At 46.9% G+C, this 13754-nt stretch overlaps 11 protein-coding genes across 11 annotated transcripts; 5 read left to right on the top strand and 6 right to left on the bottom strand.

The window, feature by feature from the left end:
* Window positions 1-323: 323 nt before the first annotated feature.
* On the top strand, window positions 324-2648 carry NEMAJ01_0777 (6-phosphofructokinase 1; the record flags this gene model as incomplete). The annotated part of the gene is made up of 1 exon (XM_047914615.1): window positions 324-2648. One exon carries the CDS (start codon window positions 324-326, stop codon window positions 2646-2648), a length of 2325 nt encoding a protein of 774 aa, XP_047770572.1.
* Window positions 2649-3128: 480 nt separating this feature from the next.
* On the top strand, window positions 3129-3692 carry NEMAJ01_0776 (uncharacterized protein; the record flags this gene model as incomplete). The annotated part of the gene is made up of 1 exon (XM_047914614.1): window positions 3129-3692. One exon carries the CDS (start codon window positions 3129-3131, stop codon window positions 3690-3692), a length of 564 nt encoding a protein of 187 aa, XP_047770571.1.
* Window positions 3693-4372: 680 nt separating this feature from the next.
* Window positions 4373-6205, top strand: NEMAJ01_0775 (5'-3' exoribonuclease 4; the record flags this gene model as incomplete). Its single annotated transcript, XM_047914613.1, has 1 exon — window positions 4373-6205. The coding sequence occupies one exon, from the start codon at window positions 4373-4375 to the stop codon at window positions 6203-6205; it is 1833 nt and encodes a 610-aa protein (XP_047770570.1).
* A 498-nt stretch (window positions 6206-6703) lies between these two features.
* On the bottom strand, window positions 6704-7123 carry NEMAJ01_0774 (uncharacterized protein; the record flags this gene model as incomplete). Its single annotated transcript, XM_047914612.1, has 1 exon — window positions 6704-7123. The coding sequence occupies one exon, from the start codon at window positions 7121-7123 to the stop codon at window positions 6704-6706; it is 420 nt and encodes a 139-aa protein (XP_047770569.1).
* Window positions 7124-7212: 89 nt separating this feature from the next.
* On the bottom strand, window positions 7213-7581 carry NEMAJ01_0773 (uncharacterized protein; the record flags this gene model as incomplete). The annotated part of the gene is made up of 1 exon (XM_047914611.1): window positions 7213-7581. One exon carries the CDS (start codon window positions 7579-7581, stop codon window positions 7213-7215), a length of 369 nt encoding a protein of 122 aa, XP_047770568.1.
* Window positions 7582-7598: 17 nt separating this feature from the next.
* NEMAJ01_0772 (uncharacterized protein) lies at window positions 7599-7997 on the top strand (the record flags this gene model as incomplete). The annotated part of the gene is made up of 1 exon (XM_047914610.1): window positions 7599-7997. The coding sequence occupies one exon, from the start codon at window positions 7599-7601 to the stop codon at window positions 7995-7997; it is 399 nt and encodes a 132-aa protein (XP_047770567.1).
* Window positions 7998-8362: 365 nt separating this feature from the next.
* On the bottom strand, window positions 8363-10711 carry NEMAJ01_0771 (uncharacterized protein; the record flags this gene model as incomplete). Its single annotated transcript, XM_047914609.1, has 1 exon — window positions 8363-10711. One exon carries the CDS (start codon window positions 10709-10711, stop codon window positions 8363-8365), a length of 2349 nt encoding a protein of 782 aa, XP_047770566.1.
* Window positions 10712-11244: 533 nt separating this feature from the next.
* NEMAJ01_0770 (uncharacterized protein) lies at window positions 11245-11985 on the bottom strand (the record flags this gene model as incomplete). The annotated part of the gene is made up of 1 exon (XM_047914608.1): window positions 11245-11985. One exon carries the CDS (start codon window positions 11983-11985, stop codon window positions 11245-11247), a length of 741 nt encoding a protein of 246 aa, XP_047770565.1.
* Window positions 11986-12068: 83 nt separating this feature from the next.
* Window positions 12069-12530, bottom strand: NEMAJ01_0769 (uncharacterized protein; the record flags this gene model as incomplete). Its single annotated transcript, XM_047914607.1, has 1 exon — window positions 12069-12530. The coding sequence occupies one exon, from the start codon at window positions 12528-12530 to the stop codon at window positions 12069-12071; it is 462 nt and encodes a 153-aa protein (XP_047770564.1).
* An 82-nt stretch (window positions 12531-12612) lies between these two features.
* On the top strand, window positions 12613-13017 carry NEMAJ01_0768 (large subunit ribosomal protein L14e; the record flags this gene model as incomplete). Its single annotated transcript, XM_047914606.1, has 1 exon — window positions 12613-13017. One exon carries the CDS (start codon window positions 12613-12615, stop codon window positions 13015-13017), a length of 405 nt encoding a protein of 134 aa, XP_047770563.1.
* Window positions 13018-13068: 51 nt separating this feature from the next.
* NEMAJ01_0767 (uncharacterized protein) lies at window positions 13069-13521 on the bottom strand (the record flags this gene model as incomplete). Its single annotated transcript, XM_047914605.1, has 1 exon — window positions 13069-13521. One exon carries the CDS (start codon window positions 13519-13521, stop codon window positions 13069-13071), a length of 453 nt encoding a protein of 150 aa, XP_047770562.1.
* Window positions 13522-13754: the final 233 nt, after the last annotated feature.

Here is a 13754-nt window from a genome sequence, read left to right as displayed (position 1 = left end):
GGCCTTTAAACTCGTCCTTCGCAGCCCGTCATTTACTGCACGGAGAACACGCAAAAAACAGAAAATCGATTAAGCACGTCAAAACATACGCGAAAACTCTTCACTGCGTTTAAGATGGCTTCTATGGCACCAGCACCAAATCCCCACCCGCCCAAGACTTTTCTCCGCGCAGAAAGATCAAGCTCCGAGTTTCCTCAAAAAGCAAATTCCCCAAAAAGCACTCTTTCACTGTTTACCATGCAAGCACATAAAACATCGTATGAAAATTTATTATTTGAGATTTTTCTTTGCAAGTACAAATAAACACTGCTGAATACTGCTGAATGGTAAAGATTGAATTTATATTTGACACGAAGAAAAAAAGAAACGAAGTGAAAGACTTCTACGAGTCACTCGGGCTTATTTCCACAGTCCAAAAGAATCTTCTAAGAATAAAAGGCTCTGAAAACACAGCCATCGTCTCTGCAGCGCAGTCTAAAATATCCCTGCGCGCAAAGAATCACCGAGAGATACTGGAAACCCACAAGGACCTCCTCCGAGACCTGGAAACCGTTCAGCTGGAAGAAGACGTGGAGATATCCTGTGCCCACAAAGAGCACCAAATCCCGTTCCGAATAAAGCTATTTGACCCCCTGGGAAATGACGTGTGCATCTCCCCAGCCCTCAGCCCGAAGACTCTGGGGATACTCACGAGCGGAGGAGATGCCCCGGGAATGAACTCCGCCATTTGGGCGATAGTGAAAGCAGCAGGAAAAAACGGCGCAAAAACTCTCGGGATACTAAACGGATTCGAAGGCCTCATAAACGACCAGGTACAAGAATTGAACGAACAGGAAGCGTACAAGCACATGCAGGAGGGAGGAACTTTCCTGCACTCCGCCCGATCGAAGAAGTTCATGACCCAGGAAGGCCTTTCCTCAGCCCTTCACACGATAGAAAAGCACAGAATAGACGCCCTCATAATCATAGGCGGAGACGGAACAATGCAAGGCGCAGGGTACCTCTCAAAAGCATCTCCAGATCTCTCCGTCGTCTTCATCCCCGGGTCAATAGATAACGACATCCCAGGAACAGAGTCCATCGGCGCAGCAACAGCCCTTCACCGAATCATAGAAGCAGTCGACTGCATAGAATCTACGATGATATCCCACAGGAGGGGATTCGTCCTGGAAGTGATGGGCAGAGACTGCGGATGGCTGGCTCTCTCCGGAGCATTCGCTACTGATGCAACGTACGTATTCCTCCCAGAGTACCCGCAGGAAAAAAGTTGGAGAAGAGACTTTACAGCAGCTCTGCAGCAGTGCACGGATAAGTGCGTATACGTTATTCTCTCAGAAGGGGCAAAACATGCAGACGGAAGAAAAGTAAGAGCAGAGGAAATATGCGAAGTTATGGAGGAGGCAGGAATAGAGAGCAGAAGTACTGTCCTCGGACACGCTCAAAGGGGAGGATCTCCGTGCGCATCCGACCGAATACTCGCCCCCTCCCTCGGAGTTGCTGCCGTGGAAGTCGCTCTAAGCAGGCGAGGAGCATACGCAGTATACACGGGAGAAACTGAGAGAGTGCTAAGCCTGGAGACGTGCATAGAAAGGTGCAGAGAAGCAGCAGATGCAATAAAACTCCCAGGAGGAGTCGTAAAAGTGCGGAGGAGAGACTTCGTGGAGATGTACGAGACTTTCCAGGCGAAGGCAAAATCCCCAGAAAAAAGAGCAGAGAAAAACAAAAACTTCGCCGTCTGCATATTCGGGGCTGTGGGAGCAGGAGCTAGCACAGTCCTGAGTAAAATGACGGAGTACGGGAGAATTCGGGGAGTCACTGTCACGGACTTCTCAAGGCATGCGTACTTCAGCAGGGCGAAGAAGGGAAAGACGAAGCGCCCAGAGGCAGATCCTGCCCTTCTCTCGGAGCTGAAGGAGGCACTTGCAGCGCAGGGAATCTCTACGCTCGTGCTTATCGGGGGACTTGATGCCCTCGCAGAGTCTCGAAGACTTTTCTCCGTTGCTGCGAGTGTGTACGTTATTCCGTGCACGGTAAGTAATAATGTCCCAGGGTCTTCTGTGAGTATAGGAGCAGATACTGCGCTGGATACGATCACTGCCCTGTGTGATAACCTGAAAATGGGCTCATCCAGGAATACTGCGTATATAGTAGAAGTCCACGGGGGAGCCTGCGGGTACCTGAGCGTATCCTCTGCGCTTGCTGTGGGGGCTATTGACTGCTACTTTCCGGAGGAGACGGGAGTCCTTTCTCGTCTGACGCGCTCTCTCAGGGCACTTTGCAGTGTTTTCAAAGTCCCGGGTCCTCCGCAGTTGATCATGCGAGGGAATGGGGCGATGAAGGGAGTGTGTAATGACACGGCTGCGAAGGTGCTGGAATTGGACGGGAGTGGGACGTACTCCGTTCGACAGTGCACGCTGGGACACGTGCAGAAGGGGAATAAGCCAACGGCTGTGGATCGAGTGCGGGCTGCACGGACTGCGCTTTTCGTCTTCAGTGCACCCCCCGGGAGGAAAGTCCTGGGAGTGAATCGATGGTCTCCGACAGTGACGGAGATAGACTCTGCGATTCTGGAGGTGAACGAGGACAAGAGGCGAGTGAAAAGGGCGTCCTGGCTGGAGATGGCTCGTACGTATCGGGTGCTGAACTAGTTATTCATTTAGGGAATAAAGAGATATACGTTAATGCTAGGTTGTTTAGGGAATAAAGAGATATACGTTAATACTAGGATGTTGTATAGGTTATTTAGGGAATGTTGTATAGATGTATAGTTAATACTAGGTTTTGTTCCGGGATGCATAGTTAATACTAGGTTGTTTAAGGATGCATAGTTAATACTAGGTTTTGTTTAAGGAATGTTGTATGGATGCATAGTTAAAGAAGGAGTTAATAGTTGAGTAATAGTTGACTAATTATATATGAGTATTGAGTAATACCAACTAACACTGACTAATAGTTGAGTAATGCTGCCTATTTATTCTATATATGTGGGTATTTACTATTTGTTCTATATATTCGGGTATTTGCTATTTGTTGTGTGGGTATTGGCTAATTTTATATTTAATTCGGGGCAGTCCCGCCAATAGTTGCCGCCTATTTTTTAATATTTAATTGGAATATTTTTTTACAGCATGGCCAAGGAGTCTATTGCAGTAAATAGTAGAAGAAAAGTGAAGAAAATACGCGGCGAAAACGAGCCGAAAAAGCCTACTACTGAGTACTTTATGTTTTTACGGGACGAAAGAAAAAACCTGCAGGCAGGCCTATCTGTGAAGGAGCAGACCAAGATACTGAGCAAGCTTTGGGCTGAGCTGGATCCCTCCACCAAAAAGAAGTACTCCGAGGAGTATGCAAGCTCCTTCGAGAAGTACAAGGCTGAGCTGGAGGAGTACAAGAAGACTGCGGAGTATCAGGAGGTCCTGAAGCAGAACCAGGAGCAGAAGCTGTCCGGGGAGAAGAAGGGGAAGAAGGCGCAGGTGACCCGAAAGCCGTCTGGGTACAATCTTTTCGTGAAGGAGGAGCGAGCCCGCATGGCTGAGGAAAGGGGGAGTGCAGCAGCGCTTTCTTTCAAGGAGATTTCGCAGATGATCTCGAAGAAGTGGCAGTCGCTGGAGGCGGGCGAGAAGGAGGCGTACAAGGCGAAGGCTGCGAGCGAGGAGGGCGAGAAGGCGCTGGAGAACGTCGAGCCGCAATGAATGAAAAAATGATCCTACAGGGACTCGAACCCCGACTCTTCGGTTCCGTAGACCGACGCCTTAACCATTAGGCCATAGGACCCCTTTAGCATTAAATAAATATTTCGTTACTCCAGACCCAGACCCCTGCACAAGAGGAAAGAGTGGAAGGGCGCAGTCTCCAGGGACTGAGCGTGGAAGCAGAAGTTTTGTTTGTTCGGATACTTGCGTACGGAATAGTTCGCTTTCTAGTTGTTTATGCAACTAATAGAAAGCAGCAGTTAGTAACTGCACTTCTGTTAAGAATAACGGCGTGACTGGAAGCATATTTGCTCGTATTGATTGCTGTTTAATTCGAATAATAGCCTGAAATAGCCTAGTTTATCCAGGAGAGAATTGTTTTAGTCTATATAAACACTCCAATAAAAAAAGGCCTGCATTTCACTAGCACTTCCCGAAGAATTGCAACTAATAGAAAGAAGCAGTTACTAACTACTAACTGCACTTCTGTTAAGAATAACGGGGTAACTAAGCATATTTGCTCGTATTTGTGCTTATGTTCCTGATGCTAAGGGATGTAGTGGGCTGTTTATAGGCTTAAGAAGAGGCGGAATAAAGAGTGCTTTTTCCCATAGTCCAGGAGAGTCAGAATTCGCCCGAACTCTCCCGTATAAATATAAAACTTTTCTGCTCTTTTATTTATGGGAGTTCCCTCACTGTTCAGATGGATAGCAAAAAGGTACCCGAAGTCAATATATCCGGCAACAGGCCAGGAAATAGACAATCTCTACTTGGACCTCAACGGGATCATACATCCGTGCTGCCACCCCAGGAATAAGCCTGCTCCCCCAACAGAGGAGGCAATGTTCCGGGAAATATACAGGACGATAGACCATCTCGTCGCAATATCCCGTCCGAAGCAGCTCCTGTACATAGCCGTGGACGGAGTAGCCCCCCGAGCAAAGATGAACCAGCAGCGAGAGAGAAGGTTCAAGCCCAAGGAAGACGCTGAAAACTGCGGGGATTTTGACCCGAATGTGATCACTCCCGGGACTCCCTTCATGCAGAGACTCCACAAGAGCCTTCAGGAGTACGTGGAGAGCAGAATGTCCGAGGGCAGAAACGGGTGGAAGAGTCTCGCAGTGATATACAGTGGATGCGATGTCCCCGGGGAGGGCGAGCATAAAGTGTACGACTTCATACGGACGATAAAGGGAACGGGAGTACGTCATGCGATATGCGGACTGGATGCGGATCTGATATTCCTCAGCCTGGCAACTCACGAGAAGTCCTTCCGAATCCTGCGAGAAGACGTTTTCTTCCTCGAGCGAGAGGAAAGATCTTCCTGTAAGAACTGCAGGAAGGAGGGACACAGTACAGGAAATTGCGAGATGCAGAATCCCCCGTATATATACTTAGACGTAGATATGATCCGGAGGTACTTGTACAGCGACTTCAGCAGGGCAGTGAATGCCCGCTTTGACTTTAACCGCCTGCTGGACGACTGGATTTTCCTTTGCTTCTTCGTGGGGAATGACTTTCTCCCGTCTATCCCTTCAATGGACATAAAAGTCTCTGCGATCGAGACACTCACGAACTCATACATAGAAAATGTAATTACGCGCAGAGAGTACATCACAGACGAGTGCAGGATAAATATTCCGGAGCTGGAGGTGCTGATGAATACGCTTGCAGAGTGCGAGGATAAACTCCTCAGGGCAAAACTCGCAGGGTACCTGAAAAATGCGAAGAGAAGGGGAGAAGTCCCGCGGGAGGAGGATACCCGCATAAAACTGTACGAGAAAAAGGGAAGGGCTGAGTACTACGCAGAGAAACTGCACGCACGTACTCCAGAGGAAATTCAGAGTGTTTGCTTCGAGTACGTCCGTGGACTCGCGTGGATCCTGCAGTACTATCACTCAGGAGTTCCCTCTTGGGACTGGTTCTACCCGTATCACTTCGCCCCCCTCGCAGGAGATGTCTCACAGGCCCTGAAGAGTCTGCGGAGTGAGTACAGCGCATTCGAGAAGGGGATGGCGAGAAGTCCCTTGGAGCAGGTGATGGCAATTCTCCCCCCGAGCTCATCCGCGTGCATTCCGAAGGGGCTGCACAGGATTTTTGAGGAGCTGAAGGAGAACTACCCGGAGACAGTGCGGATAGATATGTTTGGGAAGACGCAGGCGTGGCAGGGAGTAGCTGTAATGCCCTTCTTCGACTGCGATAGTTTGGTCGACCGTGTTCGCAGATACAGCGGAGACCTTACGGTGGAGGAGATAGAGAGAAATGTCCTGGGGGAGAATATTATATTTCTTCCGGAGGGGAATAAGAACTACTCCCTCCTGGAGAGTGTGTACGTGAACTTCTCAAAGGCCTCGGGAATGAAGATACAGGGGAAGTTCTACTCCGGAAGAGCAACGACATTCTCAAAGGGGAGAATGCCCGGGGAGAAGGGGGTTCTGCAGGAGGAGAAGAGGAATTACACGGTCAAGTCACTCTCAGCCGTATTTACTTCGATGCGAAAGGTGGCCCAGTAGGAGCAGTGCAGTTACTAAAGATCTATTGACTATCAGAGCGCGTACACTTTACTTCTTTATTCGGGTTGTTCCTTCAACGGGTTTAATGGGTTACACTTTTATTGGGTTACACGTTTATTGGATTAACATTGGGTTGATTCTTCAGTGGGTTATTGTTTTAATTCTTTGTTTTTTCAGTAGATTATTGTTTTAATAGTTTAATTCTTTGTTTTTTCAGTAGGTTTAATGGTTTAATTCTTTGTTTTTTCAGTGGAATATTGTTTTTTCAGTGGGTTAATGTTTTTTCAGTGGTTTAATGGTTTAATTCTTTGTTTTTTCAGTGGTTTAATGGGTTAATTCTTTGTTTTTTCAGTGGTTCACACTTTTATGGTTAAATTTAATGCTTCACTTCATCAACACTTTATTTCCTTAATGCTTCAAACGTCTTCAACACTTAAATTCAACACTTTAATTCAACACTTCAACAATGCATCAACACGTTAATTATTTACTTCTTAATTATTTACTTTTCAGTGCTAAACTCCTGAATGCTTCTGCTATTTTCTCCACGGACTGCTCTCGTCCTGACAGGATCTTGTCCATAGCCCGGACTATTTGCTCTCCTGCCTCTTCCGGGGAAGTGTCCACCTCCCAGTGCCTGAGAATAGCTGTTTTCACCTCGTCCCAAACGGACTTCTCCGCAGAAACCCACTCTGACCCCCTTCTTCGCACGGAAAGAGCCTTCACGTACCCGAGAAAGGCTGCAAGGCGGTCAGCGTGCGGGCGAAGAGCATCCTCCGTGAAGGCCCGTGCCTCCTCAATCTCCCTCTCGCGGAGAAGGCGAATCTCCCCCTTTTCTATCGCATCCTCTCGCTGGAGGGAGTCTCTCTCCATTATATCCATCTCCGTGTCGCTGCTTCCCCATACTGTGCAATCCATAAAAAAATACCAGCAAATTCCGCACTTTTTTTCTGCTCCCATGCGATAATCAGCACAGCCTGAACACAATAATAACTCACTCCTTCAGTTTATTTAAGAATCCTCTCTATTCTCTCGGGGGAAATGCCTGATTTCTCGAGTATTTCCACCACCCGGAAGTCCTCGGCTGTTTGCACGGAGACATCCTCCGTCCCACTCCCGTTCTTTATGAGGCTGGACCCGCATGCGATCGTCTTAGAGCACTTCTTGGAAAATTCCTTCACCCTCGCAGGAGTCATGAATACGTGAAGATTCCTAACGAGAGTCACCTTCTTGTTTCCTGAGACTCTTTTCGTGCTCACAATGACTTTAGTCTCTCCCTTCGCAGGGGCTTCCTTCTTTTCTCCGTTGCAGGCGGGAGAGTATTCGCAGTACTCTGGGGGGAATCCACACTTCTCGCAGTATATTTGCTCCTCCATCGTAAATTTTTTCCCGAATGTCCCCAGAAAATAGCGAAGAAAAGGCTGCGATATTCCACCTGGACGAAGTGCAGAGCAACTTCTACAAGCTCCTGACGCTTTTCTACAGTGGGATTGGGATCATACAGAGAGATGCCCCCGCCCGTAACGAGAGAGAAAATCCAGATGCTCTCCTGCGCCTGGAGAACAACATAAAGGAGATAATAGGGCAGTTCATAACGACGAAGGAGAAGCTGAAAGTTCGGATTGAGGAAATAGAGGGCCGGACAGAAGAATTCAGCCAGTTGGGTGCTTTAATAGAGGAAACCCGGGAGTTGGACGAAGTGCTCCTCGAGAAAGTCGCCCTTCTGGAGGCAGAACTTCCCCTCCTAAAGGAAGAGGTAAACCGCCTGGCAGATGAAGTATGCAGAATGTAGAGAGAATTCCAACGGAAGATGAATCTTTGAATATAGTAAGTGTCTAAACAGAGTAAGTGTTTGAAATAGTTTACTGAATGAATGAAATACTTTACTGAATGAAATAGTTTACTGAATGCTTTACTGAATACTTACTGAAAAGTGAATGAATAATCAGATGAGAAAGTGTTTGAATAGTTTACTGATGAATGAATGAATGAAATACTTTACTGAATACTTTACTGATGAATAAATAAAATACTTTACTGAATGTTTGAATATACTTATACTTTTCTATTCTTTAAATGTTTGAATAACACGAATCCTCTCGACTGAGAAAGTCTTTGAATATACTTATACTCAACTACTTATAACTACTAACGGCTTTATTTCCCTGTCCTTTTGTCGGTACTTCTACTTCCGCTCGAGGGCATATCCAGAGAAGCCTCTACACTCGATAGGTCTTCCAGGTTTCTCTGGACTCTGCTTTGGAGGTCGTTTGCTATTTGCCTGCTTGTGAGCTCACCTGATAGTTCCCCCAGCCTGGAAGAAGTTCTCCTCCTTTCCTCCTCCTCGATAAATCTTTGCACTGAAGAAATTGCGAGTTCCACTTCAAGTTCTTCTCTTCTTTGCTCTATCCTCTGCCGGATGTCAGATGGAAGGAAGGAGTAAGTTGGAAGGGGATAACTTTCTGCAGAGAGAAGACTCGTAGCAGGAGAGCTCTCGGGAACACTTCTCGGGGAAGTAAATCGGCTGAAATTCCGATTCTGAGCCCTTCTCACACTATTCCTTCGCTCAAACGCTATTTCTTCTTCCTGGAGCCTCCTTCTCTCCTCCCGGGCTTCCCTCTCCCTTCGCTCTCTCTCCGCTCTCTCGGCTTCTCTTTCGGTGCTGTTTCTTCTCTCCAGGAGAATTGCCTGCTCTCTCTGGTGTCGAACTCGCTCCCTTTCAGCTCTTTCTCTTTCAAGTCTCTCTCTTTCAAGTCTTTCAGCTCTTTCAAGTCTTTCAGCTCTTTCTCTTTGAATTCTCTCCTGTTCAAGTCTTTGAAGTCTTTTCCTCTCTCTTTCAGCTCTCTCCCTTTCAAGTCTTTGAAGTCTCTCTGTTTCAGCTCTTTCTCTTTCAGTTCTCTCTTGTTCAGCTCTTTCCCTTTGAATTCTTTCTGTTTCCAGACTCACAGGTCCTCCCCTCTCTAGAATTCTTCCTATTTCAGTTATTTCTCTTTCTAGACTTTCTCTTTCAGCTCTTTCGCTCTCTAGAAGTCTTTCTATTTCAGCTCTCTCCACTTCCAGAGTCACAGCGCTCTCCTGTTCAAGTCTTTGAAGTCTCGCCTGTCTTTCTTTTTCGAGTCTTCCCAGTCTCTCCTGCTCAGCCTGAACTATCTCCGGCCTTTCCTCGTCCGTCCTGGAGCTGTTTGCTGCTGCCTGCTGTCGTGCCCTTCTCTCTTGCTCTAAACTCGCAAGAAATTGCGTCCCGAACTCGTCTTCTCTCCTCGGGATATTTTCTCCTTCTCTTCCCCCATCGTCAGTGATCGCTGAAGAGTCTCGACTGATGCAGCTGCAGATGCTCCACTCTACGCTCACTCTCCCCTGCAAAGTCACAGGAACCTCCAGATCCCCAATAAACTCCCGCTGAGATACTCTCCTCTTCTCGTGCTCCTTCTGACACTTCGAATCCCCGCACGTTACCTTCACTGCGACACTCCCAGCCTCGAAGGAGAACAGTTCCAGCCACTCCACCAAAGAAGAGAGCGAACTCTCCAGAGTGTGATGATCTACTTCCCCGAATACTTCCACTAAATCAGCACGAACTTTTGCTCTTTCCTCCAAACTACTTCTCCACCTTCTCCAGTGACTTTGCTGATTGACTATCCTCGAGAGAGAGGGAAGATTCACTCGAAGAGTCCCTGTATCCACGCAGTATCCCTCGTATTTCTGCAGTGCAACCTTCTCAAAGAGCCACGAGTCCAGGGTAAGCGCATCTCTCGCCTGCTTGGAGATCTTCCGCAGGAATCCGTACTCCTCACTGGAGATGTACGGGACTTCTTCCACGTGGAGTTTTGCTAGAGAGGGATCTGCAAGTGCTCGAGAGTGCAGTGTTTGGAGCTGAGTCAGATTCTGGAGGGTTATAGAGTGAATCTTAGCCTCTGGAAGGAGCTTATCCAGGAAGTGCATACTCTTCGTATCTGTGCTCCTGAGGAAGAGATTCTCTGCACTCACAGGAGCCCACTTTGAGAGGACTCTCTCCACGTCAGACTGTGACATCTCAAATACGTCGAGAGACTTCGTATAAGTGTCGATCTTCCTGGGGATAGAAGCTTCCTGTGGGTCTGGGTGCAGGGATATATTCTCTAAAGAGACACTCTCCGCCCGTATTTGGGAGAGAAGGAAAATGAGCTTCTCCAGGCGTACTTTGGAGGGGTACTTGGGCCGAATACGGACTGTACTGTTTCCAATAGGGTACTTTTTCAGCGTATTTTGGAGGGTTATTCCCATGGGATGAGACGGATCTATCGTCAGGGGGGTAGTTGGACTCCCAAATATCACGCAGTTATTGTGGGGGTTCAGCATCAATGAAAGTTCTGGGTCATCTGCGCGTGTTTTACTGTGGATAAGCAGACTCTTCAACTCGTTCAGGTCTACTGCATCTCTCCTGGGGCCATTGTTGGAGAGAATACTCCCGCATGAAATGAGACAAAGTGCGAGTATCCATGCTTTTGTCCTCTTATTTGCCTGCATGGAGTCAAAAACTCTCGTGCTTATATGCTTTCGTCCTATTGGAATTGCAATACTCTGAATTCAGACATTGTTCAGAGGAGTATAAGTAGAATACTTTACCCAAAGGAGTAAGTTAGAGCATAGTCTGTTTAAGCAGGCCAATAGAAAAGAGTGCACTTCCAGTATTACAACAGTATAACAGAATAACAGTATAACAGTATAACAGTATAACAGAATAACAGAATTATAGCTGAATGAGTGAAATATATCTCTAATTGAATAACTGAATAACTGAATAACTGAATAATAACTGAATAGTATCTCTAACTGAATAACTGTATATCTGAATAATAACTGTATATCTGAATAATAACTGTATATCTGAACAATAACTGAATAACTGAACCATATCTCTAATTGAATAACTGAATGTCTCTAACTGAACCATATCTCTAACTGTATATCTCTAACTGTATTTCGCACCTGAAGCACTACAACAACACTACAACCTGAATCCTACACAAAGTATCATTTATTAACATCACATTCCTACACTAGAAAAACATAAACCCAAGCGATCCCCTCTCTCCTGCTCTTCTCTCGCCCTCTTCTCTGTCCGCCTCTCTCTCCTCACTCCGCGCCTTCTCCTCAGCCTCCTGCTTCATCCTGATCTTATTGCACGTCTGCACCATCCTGCTGATGAGCTCGTGCTTCTTCCCCGTGTATGCGAGCCCGAACTCCTTCATGATACTCTTCAGCTGCTGGACTGTGAGGGAGTCGTAGTCGATTCCCCGGATCCTATCCAGGAAGTTACTGCTGATCTTCCTAAACTCCATCCTCTGTGCAGGCCCGTCAAAACTCGTTGTAGCGTTCAGGTACAGCGGCAGTATCGAATTTATCGTGCTCTTCTCCTGGGGAACTTCCAGGCTCTTCATCACTCCCAGGCACAGCTTCTGCTTCTTTCCCTCCCTCTTCCCGTATACGTCCGCGGGGGAGTATCTCTCCTTCTGCGAGGGAATGTAGTTCCACGGGGCGCTGTACGGGCGCCTTTTCTTCTTGGAGTACCACGTATCTATATGACTCGTCTCCTCCATCCCCTCGGGATATCGTGGATGCTCTACGCTGTGCCCGTTAAAGGTGTACAGCTTTCTCTCCTCGAGGATGCTATGCAGGTCGTCCGAGAGGGAGAGAGAAAGATCTACCTGCAGATCTGACTCATCACTGCCCACCTCATCGAGGGCGAATATCCTGTTCGTGTTTCTGTAGATGTTCTTGCTTGAGTCGGGACTTCCCATACACTTTTCAGTGTCCTTCTATTAATGCCCGCTATAAAACCGCAGTTTCACGCTAAAACACTGTTTTAAGTCCGCTGGGTTTACTACACGCGGAAGAACATATTTGAGCCCTTTATGATCTGCTCTATTCTGCTGCCTTCCTGCACGCTGGGATCCTCCTGTGCGGATACTTCCCTGTTCTGGAGGAATTTGCACGCTTCCTCCCCAACGGAAAAGTGGGTTTCAGGGAGGGAGGAAAGCGCCTCCTTCATCTGGGGGATGTCTCCAAGGACACTGGCCTTCCACAGCCGATCAATTGCTCCTACAACGGGAAAAGAGCCCTTCTCCAGAAACTCTGCAATTTCCGCCCTGTTCAGGGAGTACCTTCTAGCATCTCCCTTCGCGAGCAAATAGAGGAGGAAGTACCCGAGGACGGAATCTGTGTGCTCAGTTACACTTCCCCCCGTGAGAAGTCCTATCTTGTACTTCTGGAGGGATTCTGAGAACTCTCCCTCCCCCTTTTTTATGCTTGTGAGACACGTCTTCTCTACTTCTTCCATGCACATGCAAACAACAGAATTTTCAGAAATTTATACGGAGAAATTTCATTTTATTTTATTTCTGCTTAAATTTTATAGCCCTGTTATAATGAGAGACTGCATAGAGAAAGGAAGAGTAGTAGAGTTCAAGTGCAAAAGAAAGGCAACCCAAATCGGGGTTATAGTGGACTTTGTGACCCAAAACTGCTTTGTAGTGCAAATAGTGTGTGCTAAGACGGGGAAAGCCCTCGAAAGAGAGAAAATAACGAAGAAGCACATTCTTCTGACAGAGAACGTAATTGCGTACGAAGACTCCGAGGAGGAGAGAGGGCCTGCTTTTATTGCCTCGATTGAAGCCAACATAAAAGACGCTGTTTTGCAGAAGCAGAAGTCGCAGGAGTACGTAAAAACAGTCGAGTCCGAGCAGAGGAGGGAGATGAACGACTTCGAGAGATTCATGAAGGAGCAGGAAGACCTTGCGAGGGAGAAGATACTCATTGCCCACGGATTCTAATAAATAGCACGAATTGAGATAGTCAGGATATTTGGGGAGATGAGATAGAGTTTACTCGTCCTCGTATTTGCCCGTTATGCGGATAGCCCGGGAAACGGGAAGTTTTCCCTGGCTTTTCAGGTTCTCTTTCAGGAGCTCAATGGGAACGGTTGGATTTCCTTTTATGGCCTGCTCTTCTGCGGGGGTGATCTCGCTCGGGCTGTCGGAGGAGGGGAGAAGAACTTTCCCGCTTGCAAGGACTTTTATCTCGCTGTAAAGGTAGTACTCGTTGTGGAGGATCAGCTCTTTTATGTTCGGCTTGTCCTTTAGGAGGTCGAGTATCTCCTCTTTGCTGTGGGATATGCATATGTTTATGCGGGAGTTGTCGTATATTGGGTTGAATGTTATTTCAGGACTGTGCAGGTCGTAGAGTTCTCTTATGATGCCTTCGTCCTCTAGGGTTACTATGTTCAGTGGGATCTTATCCTGCAGGAGCTTCCGAATCGTTTCAACTTCTTTCTTCATCCACAGAAAATTATTTGCGCTTTTATTAAGGCAAAAGTAGCTAGAAAAAATGGATATTACAGAGAAATAACTAGAAAAAATGGATATTAGAGGGAAATAGTTAGAGAATGACTAGACAAAAGCTAGAGGGAAATAACTAGACAAAAGTTAGAGAGAAATAGTTAGAAATAGTTAGAGAAACAGTTAGAAATAATACTAGAGAAATAGTTAGACAAAAGTAGTTAGAGGGAAAC

The sequence above is a fragment of the Nematocida major genome (genome assembly GCF_021653875.1).
Source record: "Nematocida major strain JUm2507 chromosome Unknown 2389, whole genome shotgun sequence".
In the NCBI taxonomy this organism is placed as follows: Eukaryota; Fungi; Microsporidia; genus Nematocida; species Nematocida major.
This window is presented reverse-complemented; position numbering and strand designations above follow the sequence as displayed.